At 53.5% G+C, this 22994-nt stretch overlaps 1 protein-coding gene across 2 annotated transcripts; it reads left to right on the forward strand.

The window, feature by feature from the left end:
- The first annotated feature begins 603 nt into the window (after positions 1-603).
- On the forward strand, positions 604-22668 carry LOC114607271 (uncharacterized). 2 transcript variants are annotated; one of them, XM_028750314.2, is made up of 17 exons: positions 604-722; positions 5574-5680; positions 5870-6027; positions 6161-6282; positions 6399-6530; positions 7771-8296; positions 10308-10409; positions 10960-11038; positions 11177-11385; positions 13645-13887; positions 14283-14381; positions 17013-17206; positions 17627-17801; positions 18863-19022; positions 20090-20243; positions 20446-20557; positions 21917-22668. In XM_028750314.2, the coding sequence occupies exons 1-17, from the start codon at positions 711-713 to the stop codon at positions 22096-22098; spliced, it is 2766 nt and encodes a 921-aa protein (XP_028606147.2). In that variant the 5' UTR covers positions 604-710; the 3' UTR covers positions 22099-22668. The 2 variants fall into 2 exon arrangements, with proteins under 2 accessions (XP_028606147.2, XP_077772731.1); XM_077916605.1 differs by lacking the exon at positions 604-722 and adding an exon at positions 1160-1183.
- The last annotated feature ends 326 nt before the right edge of the window (positions 22669-22994 follow it).

The raw sequence follows: 22994 nt of genomic DNA on the forward strand, positions 1-22994 counted from the left end.
GTTAATGGACTATGCAGAACTGGATAAACTAACAGGAAGGATTCGAAACTGGCGGGACCAGAAATTCACGGAAGACTGGAGTAAATTTACGGACTATTTGAAAAGTAATTGTGAAGATCAGACGACGTTTGTAGAGTTGCAAGAAGTTTTGTGGGGAGTATTATTGGAAGTGTTGCAAAAATGGAGAAGGGGAAGGATGGTTTGTTAAGAGATGTAAAGGCAATATAAAGTTAAGAAATGCACAAGAAGTGGTTAAAACGGTGGATCATCAGAGGTGCTGATGGAAGTCCAAAAAGATTGTATAAGTGATAGGTTTTGTGGTACATTTTATAATTTATATGTGAAAATCAATTAAAAAAAAATTAAAAAAGGAAGGCGGGTTCTGGGTGCGGATTCTGCCGTGCATGGGGGGTTCTGCGGGAGGGAGGCGCTGGCTCCTCCCCTGCCACCACTAGGCCTGCTGGCCCTCTCTCTCCCCCCCCATAAGAAGCCCTTGGAGGGGCGCAGGGGAGCCGGAAGTGTCGGGCGCAAAGATCCCCTCTTTGCTCCCTCCAGCCCCGGGGGCGGGGCCGGGGAGGAGAGGGCGGAGCCTGGCGCCCTTTGACCTCCCGCGGCTCGGCCAATCGCCAGGCTTCGTGTCTCCGCCGCCCGCGAGAGCAGCCGCCGCTTCCGCCTGGGCGCCCGGGAGGGGGAGGGGCCCCCCCGGAGAGATGGAGCCCCCGGTGAGGAGGGGGGAGGGAGGGAGGGAGGGGGAGACCCCCCCGGGACCCGCCAGGGAGGGGCGTCTCCGGGAGACCGGGGGGGGGAGAAGGAGCCCCAGGAGACTCCACGGGGGGACTGGGGGGCATGGCTGGGGGGGGGGGTCAAGCCCCCCTGCCTCTGGCTGGACCTGCCGAGCCAGAGCCAGGTAGATGGGCGGGGTAGAAATATGTTGTTGTTGTTGTTGTTGTTGTTATTTATTACTATGCCCCTGGGTTGGGGAGGGGGAGCCCCCAAGGGTCGTGGGTGCCTTTGCCCTCCTCGGAGACCCCCACGGGACCTGCCAGGGAGTGGCATCTCGGGGGGGCGGGGGGGGAGAAGGACCCCCCCCAGGAGACTCCACTGGGGGGCAGCATTGCTGGGGGGTTCAACCCTCCCTGCCCCTGGCTGGGCATACCGAGCCGGAGCCGGGTAGATGGGCAGGGTAGACATTTATTATTATTATTATTATTATTATTATTATTATTATTATTATTATTATTATTAGTACTATGCCCCTGAGGCGGGGAGGGGGAGCCCCCAAGGGTTGGGGCACCTTCGCCCTCCTCGGAAACCCCCCCCCCAGGCCCCGCCAGGGAGTGGCATCTCCGGGAGACGGGGGGGAGGGGCAGGAGGGAAGGCAGCCCGGGGGGGGGGGGAGAGGACCCCCCAGGAGACTCCACGGAGGGGCTGGGGGGCATGGCTGGGGGGGTCAAGCCCCCCTGCCTCTGGCTGGACCTGCCGAGCCAGAGCCAGGTAGATGGACGGGGTAGAAATATGTTGTTGTTGTTGTTATTATTTATTACTATGCCCCTGGGTTGGGGAGGGGGAGCCCCCAAGGGTCGGGGGCGCCTTCACCCTCCTCAGAGACCCCCTGGGACCCGCCAGGGAGTGGCGTCTCCATTTGGGGTCCCAGAGGGCGGGGGGGAGAAGGACCCCCCCAGGAGACTCCACGGGGGGCAGCATTGCTGGGGAGTTCAAGCCCCCCTGCCTCTGGCCAGACCTGCCGAGCCAGAGCTGGGTATAAATATTATTATTAGTAGTATTACTACTATGCTCCTGGGGTGGGGGGAGCCCCCAGGGGTCGGGGGCACCTTCGCCGTCCTCAGAGACCCCCCCCCCAGGCCCTGCCAGGGAGCGGTGTCTCCGGGAGACGGGGGGGGGTCAGAAGGGAAGGCAGCCCCTGGGGGGGGGGGAGAAGGACCCCCCAGGAGACATCAGGGGGGGCATTGCTGGGGGGGTCAAGCCCCCCTGCCCGCAAGGGTCCCCTGCCTCTGGCTGGACCTGCCGAGCCGAGCCAGGTAGATGGGCAGGGTATAAATATATTACGATTATTATTATTATGCTCCTGGCAGAACCGTCCAGATTGTGCCCCAGCCAAGACAAGGGAGCTCTTCTTTCCGCCTCTCCTCCCACCCCCACCCCCACCCCATGCAAGTCATCCTCTGATTAAAACCTCTTCTCATGAGGCAATAATCAATATTTATATATTTATAGACCTATTTATAGACATTTTCAAGGCGATTTTGCACGCACCCCACTCGCCTGCACCCCTGGTGGGGGCTCCCTCCCCAACTGTGGCCCTGTGGCCGGGCCAGATTTAGTATAAGCTGTTTACTATAGCTTAGGGCCCCACACTCTTGGAGCCCCCCCCCCCCAATTCATTATTAATATACTTCTTCATTGTATTTCAGTTCAACAATTACTTTGATAAAAGACATATTTTGTGATGTGCAAATGACTTTAGATGCCTATTAGGTCCATAAGTAACCGTATAGCACATGGGTAGGCAAACTAAGCTCCAGGGGCCAGATCCGGCCCAATCGCCTTCTCAATCCGGCCCACAGACGGTCCGGGAATCAGCGTGTTTTTACATGAGCAGAATGTGTGCTTTTGTTGAAAATGCATCTCTGGGTTATTTGTGGGGCAGAGGAATGCGTTCATTTTTCCCCCCAAAGTATAGTCCGGCCCCCCACAAGGTCTGAGGAACAGTGGACCGGCCCCCTGCTGAAAAATGTTGCTGACCCCTGATATAGCATCTATTCAACACAAAAAAAACAGCGACAATTTGTTGTGGGCAAAGGACAGCTGGACATAGAAAGGGCCCCATTCCCTTCAGGAGCTGAGGGCCACATCAACTCTCAATCTGGCCCTGCCTTGTGCCAGGCCGCCTCTGACATCTCTCCTGCCCAAAGGAATCCAGATCCGCCCCGCCCCCCCGGGGCTCCCTCTGGCCCCGGGGCTCCTGGAGAGCAGGGGGCAGGATCTGATTCCCAAACTGGGGAGCGCAGAGTGGGGCCCCGGGACCCCCCCTCGCCCTCCCCCATGGATGGCTCCATCAGTTTGTATTTCTTGGTGCAGAAAGGGTTGATCTGATGTGTAGAGATCTTTCCTATTCTACTTACCGTACTTTTCCGTGTGTAAGACTAGGTTATTTTACTTTTTAAAAAGGTTAAAAGTCTCGGGGCATCTTAAACACGGATAGTGCATATGCCCGTTTTCTAAATGCGGGGTCCCCAAAAGTAGCGGGCGTCTTATACGTGGGGGCAGCTTAGGGAAGCTTTGAATGTTTGATGCATTACAGTAGTATCTTGGGTTAAGAACTTACTGTACAGTGGTACCTTGGGTTACAGACGCTTCAAGTTACAGACTCCGCTAACCCAGAAATATTACCTCGGGTTAAGAACTTTTCTTCAGGATGAGAACAGAAATCGTGCTCCGGCGGCGCGGCAGCAGCAGGGGGCCCCATTAGCTAAAGTGGTGCTCCAGGTTAAGAACAGTTTCAGGTTAAGAACGCACCTCCGGAACAAATTAAGTACTTAACCCGAGGTACCACTGTACTGTATTTTAATATTTTGTTGGAAGCCGCCCAGAGTGGCTGGGGAATAAATAAATAATAATAATAATAATAATAATAATAATTAATAAATTATGCACAGAAAAATATTGTAATTCCAGAGGGTGCTGGAAGCTTCTCTGTTTGAAAGAAGCAGGCAGAAGGTGCCTCATGTTCAGGGTTATTCCTTCTTCCTGAAACTGCTTCTCTTATCTCTTCTGTCAAGGTCCTGCTATGATTGTCAGGCCGGGAGGAGCCTGGGCTCTCACTCTCACTTTCTCTTTCTCTGCTCTGATCTTCTGTGCAGAGGATGCTTAGTATTCAGGTTTAGTCTTATTATAAGTTCTTGTAAGTCAGTTTAAGTGAAGTCGGCTGCAACTGGACTTCTTCTTGACTCTGCCAATCCTGAATGTATTGGATTTGCGACCATGATGCTCATTTGCCTTCAGTAGCAGTAAAGCTCTGATGGATGAAAGAAACATTAGTTGTCTCTGGTCTGTTTTGGGGAACTCTGCTCCATGTTTAATTTCTTTCCTCCCCAGAAGAAGCTGGGGCGACAGGGTCTCCTCCTCTTTGAAAGCCCCCTCCCCACGTGGCCACCACCCCTGCTTCCTGTGGGTGGGAGTTCCACCATTTAACTCATGAAGAAGAAGCCCTTTCTTTTCTCTGCCCTGAGTCGCCCAACTCTCAACTTTGTGGGAAAAAACACTTTTCTGTATCCATCTTCTCCATGCCGTGCATCATGTTATCAATTTTGTCTTCCTTTGTGGGTTGTGCAAACAGCTACTCTGAATACGGCTTTTTTACAGGGTGGGGGGGGCACTGGGGGTGGATTTATGGGACTCCACTGAATTAAGGCTTTCAGGGGCCCCAAGGCATTTGGCTCTTCCTATATTGTTATCATTTTGTTTTATAATGTATATAAAACAGAGATAACAAAGTTGCATGTAACTTAAAATAACAATATCGCAAGTACAGAGTGTTGACTGTATCAGATCAACAAATAAAGTTCCAGGTCTGCCAGGCTTGAAGATGACGGTTCCGTCGTCTATGTCCTGAAAGAGTCCCAAATCGTATAAAAAGTGTCGGAAGGTTCCAGGCCTTGTCGAAATCTCAAATTACGTGTGTGTTTTTCCATGATAGAAAGCTCTCTTCCAGAGCGAGTGGAGCCAGGCCTCCAGTGTAAGACTTGGGGCTGTTTAAGTCGAGTTACTCTGTAATCTCAATAGTTTTCTAAGCAACATTTATCAATTCTGTCAAACTCGAACCTCAGGAGGGGAGAGAGTTGCTCTTGTGCCAGGACCCTGCTGGCCGGCCCCCGAGAGAAGAGGAGGCTGGCTAGAGGGAAAGTCTTCTTTCCCCCGTGTTCCTCTGACACCTCTCTCTCTTTGAATACATTTTTATTATTTTTTTAACATATTCATTCTAACATTCCTACAACATAACTTCTCATCCTATGCAATATTTTTGGACTTCCATCAACACCTCTGATGATTTCCCATTATTTATCACATATTATGCATTTCTTAATTCCATATTAGCTTTAAGATCCTTAACTAACGATTCTCCTCATTGTCTTTTTTGCAATATTTCAAATAGCTCACCTTGCAAAACTTCTTGCAAACCTGCTAGCGTAATCTGTTCATCACAATTTTCAAATAGTCCGTTAATTTACGCCAGTCTTCTGAGAATCTCTGGTCCCGCAGGTTTCGAATCCTTCCTGTTTGTTTATCTAATTCTGCATAGTCCATCAATTTCATCCTCCATTCTCCTTTCGTCGGTAGTTCTTCTTGCTTCCATTTTTATACCAATAATATTCTTGCTGCCTTCATTGCATATAAAAACAACTTGCAATCCTTTCTGTTTATATCATCTCCTACAATGCCAAGTAAAGATGCTTCTGGTTTCTTCATAAATGTATATTTCAGCATCTTTGTCCATCTCGTTATATATCATTTCCCAGAGGTTTTTCATCCTCTGACCTCTCTCTGCCCCACAGACTTTGGGGGACCTGCTCTTGACCCTTTATGAGATGGGCTTCACCGAGCGGCAGGTGCGCGATGCCCTCCGCGCCGGCTGCCTCAGCGCCCCAGAGGCTGCCAACTGGTGAGTGGCTAGATGACCCTTGGGGTCCCCTCCAGCCCCCTCCCCTGCCCTGGGGGGAGACAGTTCTGCCAGCTGCGCTCCCGGCGGTGCTGCACCCTCTCCCCTGACCAGCCCTGAACTCCCTGGCAGCACAGGCGCTGGAGCTTCTCCCGCTTGACGGCCTCGTCGTCTCCTCCTCTCTTTCTCCAGGTTGCTGCAGGAGAGGGCGGAAGAGCCGCCCCCGCCCCAGAGCAAGCCTCCCAGAGCACTGAAGGACTGCAGGGCGATGGACGCCTTCAACCCCCCCAGGAAGGTCCAGGAGGCCTCTTCGGAGCCAGCGGCTGCCAGCCTGGGCTGCCCAACCTCAGGTGCAGAAGGGGCTCCCTGTCCACAGCCTCCCCCCCCCCCGCAGGGGAGGCCCAGGGAGGCAGCCTGGGTGGGCCTGTTGCACGTCCCCTTTGGGGGTGGGCTTCCCAGCATGCTCTTTGCTCTCCCCCCCAGGTGCCAGGGCAGAGGTGGCCGCCAAGGACCCCCCCGGGAGAGCGGGCAGCCAGGCTTTTGCTGAGCAGCAGCGGGAGCAGCTGGCGGAGGAGCTGAGGGCCGAGAGGAGGACCAAGCGGCGGGTGAGACAGCTTTCCGGGGGGGGGGGTGCCCCAAGGTGGAGGGTCCTCATTGCGGCTGTTTCTGGGGAGTAACCTGCCCCGCCTTCCCTCCTCACGGCTCTCTTCCTTCCTCCCAGGAGCACGAGTTGGCCCTGCAGAGAATCGCAGACGACCGGCGTCGCATCCAGGGCAAGGCACAGCTGGCGCAGGAGGCCCCCACTTCGGAGAAGAGAGTGCAGCCCCCCAGTGACGGGCAGTGCCTGCTTAGGGTGAGAGGAGGAGGAGCCGCAGCAGGCTCCCTCAGGGGCCAGCCCCCCCCCCCACGGGGGCCAGGAGGGAAGAGAGGAGGGAAGTGCAAGTCTTGGGTGGGGGGCTCAATTCAGGGAGGGAGGGTTGTAGCATTCCCAAAACAAGGAAGGATTGGACTCTGATTAATAGAATACACATGAGGCTTGACCAGCAAGACTCTGTGAGGGCTGCGTATAGTAATTCCTCTCCCCGCCTTGGCCCAGGTCATTTTATTCACAAAAGAACTTTTTACACAGTGTTCGTAAAAACCATTCAGACTCCCTCTGAGCATTTCAAAAACCCCTCGTGGGACAAAGTCAGATCAGAAGAAATTCTTTTAACTACAAAGAAACTATTTCCTACTTGAGCATGCATAGTAAGGTAAAGGGACCCCTGACCATTAGGTCCAGTCGTGGCCGACTCTGCGGTTGCGGCGCTCATCTCGCTTTATTGGCTGAGGGAGCCGGCATACAGCTTCCAGGTCATGTGGCCAGCAGGACTAAGCCGCTTCTGGCAAACCAGAGCAGTGCACGCGGTACCTATTTATCTACTAGCACTTTGACGTGCTTTCGAACTGCTAGGTGGGCAGGAGCAGGGACCGAGCAACGGGAGATCACCCGGTCGCGGGGATTCGAACCACCGACCTTCTGATAGGAATAAAAGGAGGAATGCATTCAGCAAAACCCCAGAGGTCATAAACAGGAGAGACAGGATGGCGGTATTTACCAACTCCTTGTGAACTCTCTTCCTGGCTATCTTTATGTACTGAGGATGCCTGGTGAAGCAACTGGCCTGTGTTTCAGAATGCTTATACGTGCCTGTCAGGCGTCGAGAAAGAAAATGGCAGAGGTGGAGAGGCCTGGGGGATTCGATCAGAAACCATTGTCAATTAATCAAACCCAGTCAACGCCATGCTTTCATCGCGGACACAATGGCTTGCTCCATATTTCATAATTCCTCAAAGCAATCCCACCTGACCCCCACACTCTGGATATTTGCACCCCTACAGAGGGTGTCTGCCTGTTTGCCAGGGTTGGGCTAGATGAGCCTTAGGGGTCCCTTCCAACTCTACAGTTCTGCGATTCTTGGCCGTGGGGGGGGGGGATGCAGTGTAAGAGCTGGGCCGGATCCCAGGCCAGCCAGATGCCCCTTAGGGGATGCCTTCAAGCAATGCCCCGCAGTGGGAGACCCAGCCCATGGCTGCCCCTCTTCTCCCCACAGATCCGCCTCCCCTCGGGGGACTCCGTGCGCCAGAGCTTCCCGTCCGCCTCCCCCCTGGAGGCCGTCCGCCTGCGCCTCCTGGAGCTTCACCCGCAGCTGCCGCCCGCCTTCTCCCTCCTGCAGGGTTTCCCCAAGCGCCACTTTGGGCCGGCCGACCTGCCCCGCTCCCTGGGGGACCTGGGCCTGGCCCCCAGCGCCACCCTCTGCGTGGTGGGACCCCCGGCACCCCAGGCCCTGGCCTCCGAGGGGGCAGCGGGGCCTGAGTCCCCACCGCAGACCCCACACGAGGAGGAGGAGGAGGAGGAAGACGAGGAGGAGGAGGAGGAGGAAGACGAGGAGGAAGAAGAGGAGGAGGAGGAGGGGATGGCAGGGCCTGGTCTCCCGACCCCAGAGGGGAGAGGCCTCTTCGCTCAGGGTGCCCACCTGCCTTCCGTCCTCCGCTCTCCGGCGCAGAGGGTGACTCCGGGGGACTTTGCGGGGCTGCACGGCCACGGGGAGCTGGCCTTCCCTGAGCCCCACCGCTGGGGTAAGTATTCAGGAAGAGGCCTTTTGCTGTAGTAGTAATAATAATAATAATAATAATAATAATAATAATAATAATACAGTGGTGCCCCGCAAGACGAATGCCTCGCAAGACAAAAAACTCGCTAGACGAAAGGGTTTTCCATTTTTTGAGTCGTTCCGCAAGACGAATTTCCCTGTGGGCTTGCTTTGCAAGACGAAACGTCTTGCGAGTTCTTGCGAGTTTGTTTCCTTTTTCTTAAAGCCGCTAAGCCGTTAATAGCCGCTAAGCCGCTAATAGGGTTGCTTCGCAAGACGAAAAAACCGCAAGACGAAGAGACTCGCGGAACGGATTAATTTTGTCTTGCGAGGCACCACTGTAATGATAATAATGATAATTTGTACCCCACCCATCTGGCTGGGTCTCCCCAGCCACTCTGGGCGGCTTCCAACAAAGATTAAAAATACATTAAAATGTCACACATTAAGAACTTCCCTGAACAGGGCTGCCTTCAGATGTTTTCTAAATGTCAGGTAGTTGTTTATCTGTTTGACATTTGATGGGAGGGCGTTCCACAGGGCGGGCGCCACTACCCCTGTATGCCTCCAAGCTGCTTTGCTTTGTGTCCGCCCACTGAGCAGCGCTCCCCTGGGTGTCAGCCAGGGAGCCCCTGTCCCCTGCCCTCCCTGGGGGCGCTCTGGGCGGCTGCACCTGCCAAGCAGCGGCTCCATCGCTCAGCCCCAGCCCTTGTCCCCCTAGGAAGGAAGATTGTTCTAGTCCTCTGGACTCTGAATCCAGGTCAGGCTCAATAGTGGCTGCACTGGCTGGCAGCAGAGGCTCTCTTCAGGCAGGGGGCCTCTCCCAGCAGGGGGTTGAACCCGGCACCTTCTGCCTGCCAGGCAGGGCTCTGTTGCTGAGCTGCAGCCTTGTCCCTGAAAGCAGAGCAAGCTGACAGTCCTTTACAAGAGGAGCAGAGATGCTCTGGGCCCCTTGAGTTCAGTGTTGCCTGCACAGACTGGCAGCAGAGACTCTCCAGGGGTCTTCCCAGCCCTGCCTGGAGAGGCTGCCAGCGGGGAATTAAACCCGGCACCTTCTGCATGGCAGGCAGGGCTCTGCTCCCCGAGCGATGTATATTTGGGGCTCCTCCCTGGAGCTCCCCCCACCCCATCCCCAGTTCCATTCGGGGGGGGGAGCACGTCTGTGGGCAGAGGATGTGGCTGCCCCCCTACCCGGTGTTCCTGCCTTCTCTGCAGCTGCCTTGGGCTCCTATCAGGGTGGACTGGATTGGATTTAAATCACAATTTAAATCGCTAGTGAATATTAGACTTGATTTCAATCATTTCTTTACAGAAAGACTCATTCTTGCTGGTATAATCTTAATATTTGCAACCAGATGAAGGTTTCATTTTTGAAATAATAAATTTTCAGAGTAGTTTTTACAGTTATATAAAAAATTGCTGATTTGGTTATACTATTAGAAATACATAGAAATTATTGTGAGGTTTAATATGTTAACTGTTTAATTTTGGACAACTTTTCTGCTGTACTTTATCGGAAGGAGAAAAATAATCATTTCCTTAATAACAATAACTTAAATGGAAAATTTATCTTTAGAAAGATAAAGCATTTTATTTCAAAAATCCAATTTAAATTTTAAGAAATCCAATTTTTTGTTGTTAAATCATTGATTTTTCATCCACCCTGGCTCCTATTAATTCCCTGCAGACACACCTCTTGGGGTGGGCAGGCAATAAGCCCCTTCCCAGGCCAGATCAGAGCTGCCTTTGACTCCTTGCCAGGCCTGTGCCAGGGGGTGTAGCGGATACAGTGTTGGGCAGGGACCTGGGTTCGAATCCCCACTCAGCCGTGGTGTTGGCGGGGTGATCTTGGGGGCCGCTCCCTGCCTGTCAGCCTAGCCTGCCTTGCAGGGGTGTCGTTGTGGGGTTTAACTGAAGAGGAGGAGAACAACAGCAACTGGCTGTGCCCCCTCAAGCAGAAAAGTCCGAAACAAAGTGCTCTCTCTGTCCCCCCGCAGGGAGGGGCCACAGGATGGACGTGGAGGAGCCCATGGAGCAGGAGTCCTCGGCGGCCCTGAGGGAAGGAGAGGCTTCCGGGGGCCGGGGGCCGCTTCTGCCAGGTCAGCACCAGGGGCAGGAAGGGGGGAGGCCAGCGCCAGGAGGGAGGAGGCTCCAAGATCTGGCCTGCCTGAGTCACGGTAGAATTGGGAGGGACCCCTGAAGGTCATCCAGCCCAACCCACTGCAAGGCAGGAATCTCATGGTGGAGCCTCTGCTTGGAAACCTCCAAGGAAGGAGAGGCAGCAGCGCGCCCTCCCCTCCTGCCCCCAATTACGGCCAAGCAGAGTATGAAATTAAATATACTTCATTAAAATGGGGGGAGTGTGAATTGGGGGGGGGCCTCGAGACGCTTCCTTGGGTATCAGCACTGCAAACCTGGCTGGTGGGGAACAGGGTGGGGGCGAGGAAGCCAAGATGAGGGGGGGGTCCCCTGATTTGTGGGGGAAGTGGGTCTACTCTTGAGGAGGGAGATCCCTCTCTGAAGGTTGGGAGGAACTTCTGGAGAGAAGAAAGAAGGGCAGGGCAAAGGCCAGAAGGGGGTTGGGGTTGGGTGGGGGCGAGGAAAGAACCTTGATCCTAAGCTGGGGGGGGGTCTTCTTTCTGTTTGAAGGCTCCTTGTCCTTTGGGGAACGCGCTCAGGGCCTCCCGGGGTCTCGGCACCAGTGGCCGGCGGAGGGCAACCTGCTGAGGTAGGGGCTATGTGGGGGCGCTTGTTTTGTAGGGGGCGGGGGTAGGCCGGCTGGGATCGTGGGGGGGGGGGGCGGGAAGCAAAGCGAATGGGGGCGCCTGCGTGTCTTCATCATCGCCTGTCTCTTTCTGCCCCCCAGGACGGCTGACGGGAGCCGAGCCGAAGCGCCCGCCCTCCCCCTGGCTGTGGCCCAGGCGGCCGAGTTGCGCCTGCAGCGGGTGAATGCGCAGGGCCCCGAAGGCGAGGAGAAGGCCTCTCTGGCCGCCACGTCCCCCCCAGGCCGCGCGGCCCCCGCAGTGCCCCCGCTCTTTCAGCTGTCCCTGCGAGGGGCCACAGCCCTCCTCACAGGTAGAGGCTTCTCACTGCAGCTTCATCCTTCCTGCTGCTGCTGCTTAATATCATTCCGACTTACCGTATTTTTCGCTCCATAAGATGTACCTAGTTTTTAGAGGAGGGAAAAAAATATTCTGAACGAAACAGTGGATGTATGATTTTTGTGGTTCATGCTGTGGCCACAGACATGATATGTGATTTGACGGTGAGTTTGGGGTAGCCCAGTGCAAAAATCCTGAGGATCCATGTGGATCTGTGCTTTGTAACCACGTTTTTGCGCCATTGCAGCCCCACAAAACAGTGGATGCGGGGTTTTTTGGTGCAGGCTGTAGCCATGGACATGTTATGTGATCTGATGGTGAATTTGGGGTGACCCAATGCAAAAATCCTGAGGATCCATGGGCTTTTACCTCCCCCCTCCCAGGCAGCCTCCTTTATCTCTAGAGTCCCTTATCTCCCTCCCAACACCCCCTTCTCTCTTTCTAAAAAAAAAAAAAAAAAAAAAGCACGATCTGCTTTTTGCCCCTGGGCAATTCGGCTCCAGGGACCATGCATTCGCTCCATAAGACACACAGACATTTCCCCTTACTTTTTAGGAGGAAAAATGTGTGTCTTAAGTAGCGAAAAATACGATATATATCTCTCTTAACCCAAAGGTCCCAGGACCATGTGCAACATTCAGAGCATGATTTGCGCAACGTAATGCAGAGCCTGATATTGCCCAGCTAAGCCCCTGCAAGACAGGGGTCTCGGGCCAGAGAAGATTTAATGGCCAGAAGTCTGGGAGAAGAGGAATGCGCCTAGAGGTGTCTCATGAAGCCGCCCGGCAAGCCTCTCTGGGGAGAGCAGGGCACATGCCTTTGTCTTCAAAGGCGAGGGATGAGGAAGAGGAGGAGGAAAAGTTCTGGGAAACTTCATCTGCTTAAAGCATCTTCCCTGGCTGCCCATCTCCTCCCAGAGTCCTCATGACGGTTTACAAAACCCTAAAGAACTTGGGTCTGGGGCACCTCAGGGACCCCCTGAAGCCTTAGAATATGGCAGCTGCGTCACAGAGATCGTTGGTCCTTCTCTGGGGCCCATTGGACAACAACGAGAAACCAAGCCGTTAGTATCATCCGCCCAGTCCTGTGGAACTCTCTGCCACTGGGCACCTTCTGTGCCAACTTTTTAAACACCTGCTGAAAACGTTTCAGTTAAGAAGACCTCCTTCTGCAATAGTTAGTGGAGGCTTGCTTTTAGCTCTCTGGCTTTTCCTGTTTTATTATGCTCTTAGTCTGTGATTTTGTTGTTCTGTAGTTCTAAACCGCTCTGATATATATCCCGTACTCAGCAGGATATAAATAGGCCAACCAGCTCAAAGCGCTGTAGCTGGACTGCCGACTTAGGCTGGTCAAGGGGAGCCGATGACCCTTTGCTTCGGCCGCTGTTTCTGGACACAGTTCAAAGGGCCTCAAAAGCCCTCTCTGGCAGGGGTGGCAAGGTTTACCAGCCGTGGGCTGGATCACTCCCACGGAGATCGTCTGTGGGCCGGACTGGCGCAGTGCCACGCCAGAAACCGCGTCTGCATGTGTCCGCGGTGCCGGAAATCGTTTCTGTGTATGCCCAGATGCTGAAAATTGCGCCTGCGCAAAAGCGATTTCTGGCTTCTAGACATGCACAGATGTGATTTCCGGTATCTGCAGCTGCGCAGACGCGATTTGTGGTGCCGCTTGGCGAGTCCCCATGCCGTGCTGTGCCGGTTTAGCGCAGGGGGGACTCGCTAAGTGGGTGGCTCAGTTCAGGGGCGGCTCGAGGGCCAGTAAAGCAGTCTTCGTGGGCCGCATCCGGCCCATGGGCTGCACGTTGCTGACCCCTGCTCCATGGCTTCTGTCTAGGCTATCTGGAAGACCACCTTCCCCAGAAGAACCCCCCTGGCTTTCTGGGTCCCCCCGCCCTCCCAAGTCCCTTGCTGGGGGAGGCAGGAGGGGCCTTTCTGGTGGGGCTGCTCCTAGGCAACTTTGGAACTCCCTGCCTGGAGAAGTCCTCCTTTTCCTGACTTTTTTCAAAAAGGAATATGGCTTTCCAATGGTGCTTGCTGTTTTTACTCTCTGCCCTTTAATAGACTTCCTCTTTTAGCTTGATTAGAGTTCAGTTACTTTCTGGCGATGATCTCTTTTGGCTTCTCCTGTGGTGTGGTTTTCCTTGGGGTGAGCTGCCTGGGCTCCCCGCTCAGGGGGGAAGGCGGGATCCGAACTCAGGACTGCAATGTTTCCGTCGGCTTTGTCCCCCCCGCAGCGCCCAGCAAGCAGTACTGCAGCAGCCTGGCCTCGGTGACGCCGGTGCTGGCGGAGCACCTCCTGGGGCACCTGGTGCAGCAGGGCCTCCTCAGCCCCCGCAGCCTCAAGCTCTTCTTCGGCTGCCCCCTCCAGAAGCTGCGCCTCGACTGCTACCCCTACGCCACCAACCAGCTCCTGGGCCAGCTGCGGGCCTTTCCCAGCCTCCGCCACCTCAGCCTCCTCGCCTGCTCCGTCATCACCGGTGAGTGGGGCGGGAGCGGGATGGGTGGAAGGGGCCCCCAGGGGTCATCCAGCCCAGCCCCCCACAATGCAGGAACTCAGCTAAAGAAGCATAGAATGGTGGAGCTGGAAGGGGCCCCCAGAGGTCATCCAGCCCAGCCCCTGCAAGGCAGGATCTCAGCTAATGAAGCATAGAATTGTGGAGCTGGAAGCTGGAAGGGGTCCCCAGAGGTCATCCATCCCAGCCCCCCACAGGATCAGAGCTGAAGCATTGCTGACGGAGGGGGGGGGGGCAGAGAGGGTCTGGGCAGGAGGCTGCTCCATGGGACCTGAGAGCTTAGCTGTGGGAGGCGGGCGGGTTCTGTGCTCTCATCCCCCTGAGCTGACCCTCTTCCCCCATTTCTCCCCCCCCCCCAGACCAGGGCGTCTCTGTGGTCCAGCACCTGCCCCGCCTGCAGCACCTCAACCTCTCGGCCTGCGTGAAGCTCACCGACAACTGCCTGCAGTTTCTGAAGGGTACATCACGGACACCCCCCCCCCCCCGTCCTGCTCTTTTGGCTACTTCCTCTCCGCCTGCAGGATCAGGCCCATGAGAGCCTGCAGGATCAGGGCCCATGGCCCACCTAGTCCAGCCTCCTCTCCCCTCCCCCCCCCCCCGCCCGCAGCCCCCAGCAATGGGGATTCAGAAGCATCGCGGCCTCTGACTGCGGAGACAGAGCCCTGGGCGTCTCCAGGAATTTATGTTCTGTTAAAGAAATAATATTCTGTATTAGTTTTCAATTACAGTCCAATAATAACCTCATTATAACAATGCCAAATTACAATGCAGTTACTAATACCAATCATTCAGGTACCAAGTTATATAATTTAGGTTTCCCCCCCCCCCCCATGTGCTAGAATCGATGGTTTGGTGATTGACTTTATTTCTGCGTTCCAAAATCATAGTAATTTCAATTACACTCCAGTCTAGATAACAATCCTTGCAATATTAACAACTTCCCTTCGTATTGACACATTAAATGATGTATAAACTTACAAGTGAGGCACTCAAACTATATTCTTATTCTTCCTGTGTGTGGCAGTTATTCTTTCTGTGATATTTCTTCCTGTCCTTGTAAAATGTTACGTCTCTACTTTCCCAGTTGTTGCTGCTCTCCATCATGCTTTGGGCAGAGCTTCAGAAATTCTCCATCGCTCCGTCCTGGGCTCCATTGTTTTGCAACTTTCAACAGCAACCTCAAAAATCACTCTGTCCCAATAAATAGCCTTGTAGAGGCTATTTTCCCTCTCTGCCTGGGAAGGAGAGCGGTCCGTCAAACTGCAGATGACTCAATAATGAACCTTATCAGTTCCTTGGCAAGTTTGCAGACTCCTTTCATCCTTCCGTCCGACTGAAGATAAATGAGCAGTTATACTCCCAATTAAATTAAATTCCAGCTCCATAGATAATAAAGGATGGGAAGTTTCCATCGTAAACCTTTTGCAAAATAGAGCTCCCCTCCCTTTTTCCTTTTTTTTTTTTTAAAAAAGATATTTATTAAGATTTTCAAGATATTACACAATGAAAAAAGAAAAAAGAAAAATACAAAATAAAAATAGTTAAAAACAATTCCATCTTTCCATTACTTATCTTTCATTTGCTTGTTTCCCGGACCTCCTCACACCTCCCTTTTTTGTATTCCAATTCAATTTGTTAGTTCAGCAAATCCTTTCCCTCTTTGTTTATCCTAGTCTTTAATCTTAAAATATTGTAACATTCAATTTTTACCTGTTAATAATCCATTTTTTTCATATTCCTTATAGCATTATAGCTAAAAACCACTTCTTATCCAACATCATTCTAACATTCATTAATTTTACAATATTTCTGTAGATAGTCTTTAAATTTCTTCCAATCTTCTTCCACCGACTCTTCTCCCTGGTCTTGGATTCTGCTGGTCATTTCTGCCAGTTCCATATAGTCCATCACCTTCATCTGCCATTCTTCAAGGGCTCCCCTCCCTTTATCCTTTTCTTTTTAACACACACAGTTCCATTTGATGTTATATTCCATACCTTCAATACAGTTTCATCCCTCCTTACCTGTACATATATAATAATCTGAGCTAGCGTTCATCTCCATGAATTTATCTCATCCTCTTCAAATGCCAGCCAAATTCCTGGCTATCCCAGCCTCTGGTGGGAGGGAGTTCCACAGTTCAATTCTGTTCTGCGAGAAGGAGGATTTGCTTTTAGCTCTCCCCGTGAAAAAAGGGGCCTCTCACCCTTAGGCAGTTATTTTGCGTTTGCATTTATTTATTAAATTTGTATACTGCCCCCTAGACCCATAGATTTCAGGGCGCTTCGCAGCATAAATTTACAATTCTGCTTTATTGACTTGCTGGTCACAGAATAAGATTTTGGCTTTAATTGTGATGCTTAGCTTATTTTCACTTGTCGCTTTTAAGGCAGTGTTTTATAGAACGTAATTGTTTCACTGATGAATATATGATTTCAGCTGCATTTGTGACGCTCTAGTACGCTCTGTCGAGCCGTTATTATTACTGATTCTTTGCAAGCCGCTGTGGGAATAATTTGAATGAGAAACGGCAGAGAAATCTATGTTGTGAAGCACCCTGAGAACTACAGGGTGTAGGACGGTATACAAATTTAATACAATCAATTAATCAATAGGACTTTTTAAAAAAATAATAATATTTTATTTAGAATATTAAGAATATTACAGTGAGTTAAATAAAAGAAAAGATAAAAAGAATACCTAAAAAAGGCAGAGGAAAGTAACAACATGGCAATAAAATATAATTAAGGTGACAGAACTATAATTCGGTATCATCATAAATATAATTATAAATAGATTATAATATACTGTATATATGTAAACGGTTAAGCTTATTGTTTCCCTCAAGTATACATCAATTCATGGGTCACTGTGTTTTTCATAAATACGTTCCAAATAATTGTTAATTTTGTCCATATGGCAATCATTGAAAGCAATCTGTTCCTGGGTTGCAAGAGTGGCCATGTTACTCTGCTCCGTGTCGCTGGGTTTTTTTCTGTGCCCGGCAAAAAGATTGGCATGGATGCCTTGGAAGAACGATGGAGAAAGGAATGGGCGTGTGATGGATCTGGCTCCCGCTCTCCCTGCAGGGCTCCCCCAGCTGTCTCACCTGGCGCTGGACCAGACGCACGTGACGGATCGGGGCCTGGGCGAGTTCCTGCTCTCTGCGCCCCCCTCCCTCACCCACCTGAGCCTCAACCAGACAGGCGTCACGGACGGCACCCTCGGCCTGCTGCCCCAGTGCGCCCCCCAGCTCTGCACCCTCAGCATCAAGCAGACGGGCGTAAGTGGCCCCCGCAGCCTGGAAAAGGGGGGGGGAGCTTGGGACGGGTGCAGCCGGCTGGGACCTGGGGGTGGGTGGGTGGGGGTGGTCCTCTCTTGGTCCCGTGTGTGATGGGGGGGGGGGGCTTTCCCAACCACCCCAGTGTGGTGTAGAGCATCGGGCCCGGGAGACTGTGACGCTCGTGGGGAGACCTTGGAAGTGGCCTCAGGCTCCTCGGGGTTTAAGCGCAGTGAAATATTGCCCTTTTAAAATGTGTTTTTGGGGGGGTATTGGGTTATTCTTTTATTTTTATTCGGCATTTTGTGGTTTTATGTCTTGATTTGATTCTGTGAGCCGCCCTGAGACCCCCGGGTATAGGATATATATATAAATTCAATAAATAATAATAATTCATCCGGCCGCTCTGTGTTGCTTCCGCAGGTGGTGGACGTATCAGCCCTGCGGCGCCTGGAGGCTCTGCAGACGCTGCATCTGGACGGGACCCCGGTGAGCGAGGCCTCCCTGCGGGCGCTCTCCTCGCACCCGGCACTCTGCACCCTGACGCTCTCGGGGGTCCAGTCGGTGGACGGCAACACGGCCCTGGAGCTGGTCTCAGGTGCGGGGCGGGGGCTGTGGCCCTCAGGCGTTTGGGAAAGGGCCCCATTGTCTCTTTGCCCGTGGGTGGTGTCCCACCCGGGGAAGTGCGGCCTGAGAAGGTTTGCCAGCAGAGGCTGGAGAGGCGATTCTGGCACCAGGGGGGCAGGGGGTGGTGTTGCTGTGGGCACATGGAAGACGCCCCCTGGCCGACAGTTCCCCCCACAACAGCTTCCTCTGGGCAAAGAGGGAGCATTAGAATCACCGGCTTCTAGACTTGGAAGGGACCCCCAACGGTCATCTAGACCAACCCGGAATGAAATGCAGGACAGGAAGTGAGAGCGCAGAGCTTCGCTGGCAGCTGAGGCAGGACGTGTGGCTTACTATTAGCATTGGTTTATAACTGGAATTATTACTGTTAACATTTTGCTCACCCTGAGGTCCCAGGCTGCAACAATTTAAAATGCAGTCAAACCTCAGTTCTGCAACGTAATCCGTTCTGGAAGCCCGTTTGGCTTCCGAAACGTTCGACAGCCAAGGCGCGGCTTCCGACTGGTTGCCAGAGCTTCCTGCGCTCAAGCGGAAGCCGCATCCGACGTTCAGCTTCCGAAAACTGGAGGGTTTGCTTCCGTGTTTTCAGTGTTTGGCAGCCGAAAGGTTTGGAAACGGAACTGAGGTTTGACTGGGCAAGATTGAAAAAGCATGTTAAGCCACCTTAGGAGGCGTAAACATGGGTTGGGAGCTGGAAATCTGCCTCTCCAAGCCCAGCCCCAGTTTGGGGGCTCTGACCCAAAGCTCCCCTGCAGCCCACCTCTAGGGCACTCGCCTGGGGTGAGCAGCCGTGTCCTCCAGGCGAGCAGCCCTGCCGAAAATAACCCTGTGCTGTAGATGCCGCAAACAGAGCCAGGAGCGGCCCCTGGCACCCGCTCAGGTTCTGGCTTCCCTGGCCACCTTGTCCAGGAGTGTTGGAGAGGTGGCCCCTACGTCCCCCAATGTTGGGGGGTTGGGGGACTGCGCTGGGGTTCCCGGCCAGCTTGGAGGCGCTTCCACGTGGCAACCCACCCCTTGGGGCTCTTTCTTCAGGTCTGCCTGCCCTCACCCAGCTGGCCTTGCCCAGCCGCCACACGGTCACTGACGCTGGCCTGGCCGCCCTCTGCCGCCTGGCCGGGCTCCTGGAGCTGGACCTGACAGACTACAACCACATCACCGACCAGGGGCTGCAGCACCTGTCCCGGCTGAGCAGGTGAGGAATGGGCTCTACAGTGGTACCTCGCAAGACGAATGCCTCGCAAGACAAAAAACTCGCTAGACGAAAGGGTTTTTTGTTTTTTGAGCTGCTTCGCAAGACGATTTTCCCTATGGGCTTGCTTCGCAAGACAGAAACGTCTTGCAAGTTTGTTTCCTTTTTCTTAACACCGTTAATACAGTTGCGACTTGACTTCGAGGAGCAACTCATCGAACGCGGTGTGGTAGCCTTTTTTGAGGTTTTTAAAGACTTTGGTGATTTTTGAAGCTTTTCCAAAACTTTCCCAACACCGTGCTTCGCAAGACGACAAAACTCGCAGAACGAATTAATTTTGTCTTGTGAGGCACCACTGTATTGGCTAGTGTTAGTTGTTAATATTAATAATGATGTTATCATTATGATATTGGAAATGGTTTCACTCATTAATATATGATTTAAGCTGCATTTGTGACGCTCTGTTACACTCTGCCGTGTCGTCATTATTCCCGATTCTTCGCAAGCCACTATGGGAATAATTTGATTGAGAAACGGCAGAGACATTTATGTTGTGAACCGCCCTGAGATCTACGAGGTATAGGACAGTATACAAATTAAATTAAATTAGGTTTTTTTTAAAAAAATATTATTTTATTAAGAGTATAACAGTCAGTTAAATAAGAGAAAAAGAATACCTAATAATAGTTTATAATTTATTATTTATACCCTGCCCATCTGGCTGGGTTTCCCCAGCCACTCTTGGCAGCTTCCAACAAAATAGTAAAATACAATAGTCCTTCAGAAATTAAAAAACTTCCCCAAACAGGGCTGCCTTCAGATGTCTTCAGAAAATCAGATAGTTGTTTATTTCCTTGACATCTGACGGGAGGGAGCCACCACTGAGAAGGCCCTCTGCCTGGTTCCCTGTAACCTCACTTCTCACAGTAAGGGAACCACCAGAAGGCCCTCAGTGCTGGACCTCAGTGTCCGGGCAGAACGATCTGGGCTGTGGGGTCCAGAGGCCGTCTTTGGCCACGAGACTGGGGGGTCCGATGGCCCGACCTGAGGCTCTTCTGCGGTTCTTGCAGGCTGCGCCGCCTGTCTCTCTGCAACACGCTGGCCACGGACCTGGGCCTGCGCCATGTCCAGGGGCTGCCACTTCTGGAGGAGCTGTGCTTGGACCGCCTCAACGTCTCCAGCGCAGGGGTGGCGCGCTGCATCGTCACTCTGCCCCACCTGCAGGTACGGCCGGGAAGGGAGCTGTGCCAAGGGGGGGCTCAGCCGGTTCTGCCCCTGGCCAAGGGCTCCTTCCCTCCTCCAAGCTCCTCTCTTTGGGCAGATGCAGAGACATAGAGAGGGAGAGACCTGGGGCAGGGCAGGCATGAGAGCCCCAGGGGCCCTGCCCCCCCCCCACTTTATCATCTTCCTCCCCCCCCCCCTCCAGGTGCTGAGTCTTGCCAGCACGCCGGTCGGAGACACAGTGGCCCGCCTGGGCATCTCCCGCTGCAAGCAGCTGCTCAAGGTGAACCTGAGCCGCACCCGCCTGACGGACCGAGGTGAGTCCTGGCCCCCCAAGGCTTTCCTGGCCCTCAGCCCCACCTGGCCGGAAGCGGCGTCCAGAGCGGCAGTTTGCACAGCCCACTAAGAGAGATGAAATGCGGCAACATTCGAAACCGCAACGGCTGATTGCACATTCACTCAAAATCCGATTAAAGCCCTTTAGTTCCGTTAATTAATTTGGCAAAGGAGATGAGCTTGATCTGGAGATACCGGCTCTCCAAAGCCTCCCAGCCATTGGCATCTCCAGGGGTCCGTCCCCCCCCCCCCCCCCCCGCGGTTGGTACTGTTCACTTTGGGGGACGCCGCTCGAGAACAGCTTGGCAGGGGGCTGGCCTGGGGTGCCAGCTGCCAGCACAGAGATGGGAAGCAGAGGACACCCCCCATTCTCTGGGGTGGGGGTTTATGGAAAATAGAACCAGAATGATAAGAGTTGGAAAGGGACCCCCAAGGGTCATCCAGCCCAACCCATGGCAATGTCAGCGTCCCTGACAGCTCTGCTGAAAAACCTCCAACGAAGCAGAACCCAGCGCTTTTCCAGCTGCACTGGCTCCCGGTGGAGTCCAGGGTCAGATTTAAGGTGCTGCTTTTGACCTTTAAAGCGCTTCACGGCCTAGGACCCTCGTACCTACGGGTATGCCCCACGGAGAGCCTCAAGGTCCATAAATAGCAACACCCTGGTGGTCCCAGGCCCTAAGGAAGTTAGATTAGCCTCAGCCAGAGCCAGGGCCTTTTCAACACTGGCTCCGGCCTGGTGGAACGCTCTGTCTCATGAGACCAGGGCCCTGCAGGATCTGATTTCTTTCTGCAGGGCCTGTAAGACAGAGTTGTTCCGTCTGGCCTTTGGCTTGGAATCCACTTGATCCCCTTCCCCTCTTTCCTTTTTCCTTTCTCTTTCTGTGATGGAACCCCTATTTGGGGACTTCCCTGGCTTTTTTCTGGCCCACGTAGGACCAGTCTGGATAGAAGGTTTGATGTTTTCATCCCCCAAAAAGTTTTTGAGTTTCTGCTGAAAGGAGGCTGCATTTAATGTTGTATTTTAATCTTGTTTTTTAAGTTGTATTTCAATGAATTGTTTTTATATTTAGTGTTCGCCGCCATGAGCCTGGTCTTGGCTGGGGAGGGCGGGGTATAAATAATTTTTATTATGATTATTGCTGGGTGGGGTGGACTAGATGACTCTTGGGATCCCTTCCAACTCTACCGTTCTGTGATTCTATGATTCCAAGGCTCTTTCTGCCCTTAGTCCTCCCTCGGGGGCACAGGCCAGGACAGGGGGGCAGGGAGTTTGCTGCAGGAAGAGCCTGTCCTTGCCCACTTCTGCCCAGCTGCTTTTCCCCCCTCTGCTCTCTCCGCAGGGCTCCGCTTCCTGCGCCACGTGCCCCTGGTGCACCTCAACCTGGACGGCTCTGGTGTGACCCCCGAGGGGGTGGCCGCCCTCCTGGCCGCCTGCCCTGCCCTCGGCAGCGTCCGTGCCAGCCACCTGCGCACCTTGCCCTCGGAGGACGTCTCGGACGAAGAAGGAGAAGGACCCGGCTAGGCCAGCAAGGCCTCCTCCTCCCTCCCCCGACCCCTCCCTCGACGCATGGCGCACTTTCTTCTGCCCCCCCCCCTTCTCTTCCTGCGTCTCTGGGGGCTTGGCGCGGCAGGGATTCCTGCAGGGCTGGACTTTCTGCCTCGGAGTCGCCCACGTCCTCAGCGCCCTTGTCATCACCGCACGAGGTCCGCTGGGAAGCCTGGCTCTTCGGACGAGGCTTGTCCTTCACTCGTCTTCCATTCTCCAGCCTGACTTCTTCTTTCCCTCACCTGCAGCTGCACGATGGGCGTTTCTTTCCTTTTTTAAAAGAAGAAGAAATCCATTTCGAAAGCCCAGGCTCTTACTTCCTGGGGGACGCAGAGGAGGAGGGAAGGGGGAGAAGAGGGCCTGGGGTGGAGGAGGCTGGGGACCCCCCATTTCTGAAGATGCCTGATGCACCTTCCCCACCCCCAGCAGAGGCCCAGAGGAGTCCTGGGGGGCAGGGGGTGGGGCCAAATGGGACGCGGAACTCCTGAAAAAACTTCTCTGCAGCTTGTGCCTTAACAATTTCCAATAAAAAAACATTGACGGGTCTCCTGATTGTGTTGCCTCTGAATGGTTCGCTGGCTTGGATCGGGGTGAGGAGCCTCCAGAGACCCTCCAAATGATCCCCATCAGCCCCCTGGCCATGCTGGGAGCCCCAAAGCCTTTGGGGTGGTGCCCAGTCAACGATGCCAGGGCTGCCCCTCTTCCAGGGCCAGACAGAGAAGGGCCAGACGGCCTTCCTCCTCCTCCTCCTCCTCTTCTCTGCACCTCAGGCTATTGTGAAACCTTTTCTGATCCCACATTTCCTGCCCCCTAAAATATGCACTGCAGTGCACATAGTTAACCAGTGGAATTCCCTGCCACAGGATGGCACG

The sequence above is a fragment of the Podarcis muralis genome, chromosome 12, assembly GCF_964188315.1.
Source record: "Podarcis muralis chromosome 12, rPodMur119.hap1.1, whole genome shotgun sequence".
NCBI lineage: Eukaryota > Metazoa > Chordata > Lepidosauria > Squamata > Lacertidae > Podarcis > Podarcis muralis.

What these genes read in the sequence shown, in the direction of transcription:
- LOC114607271 (XM_028750314.2), top strand. An exon ending in CCTGGGCTGCCCAACCTCAG is followed by an intron (nt 6,028 to 6,160) that starts GTGCAGAAGGGG and finishes TCTCCCCCCCAG; the next exon opens with GTGCCAGGGCAGAGGTGGCC. An exon ending in TCAGCATCAAGCAGACGGGC is followed by an intron (nt 17,207 to 17,626) that starts GTAAGTGGCCCC and finishes TTGCTTCCGCAG; the next exon opens with GTGGTGGACGTATCAGCCCT.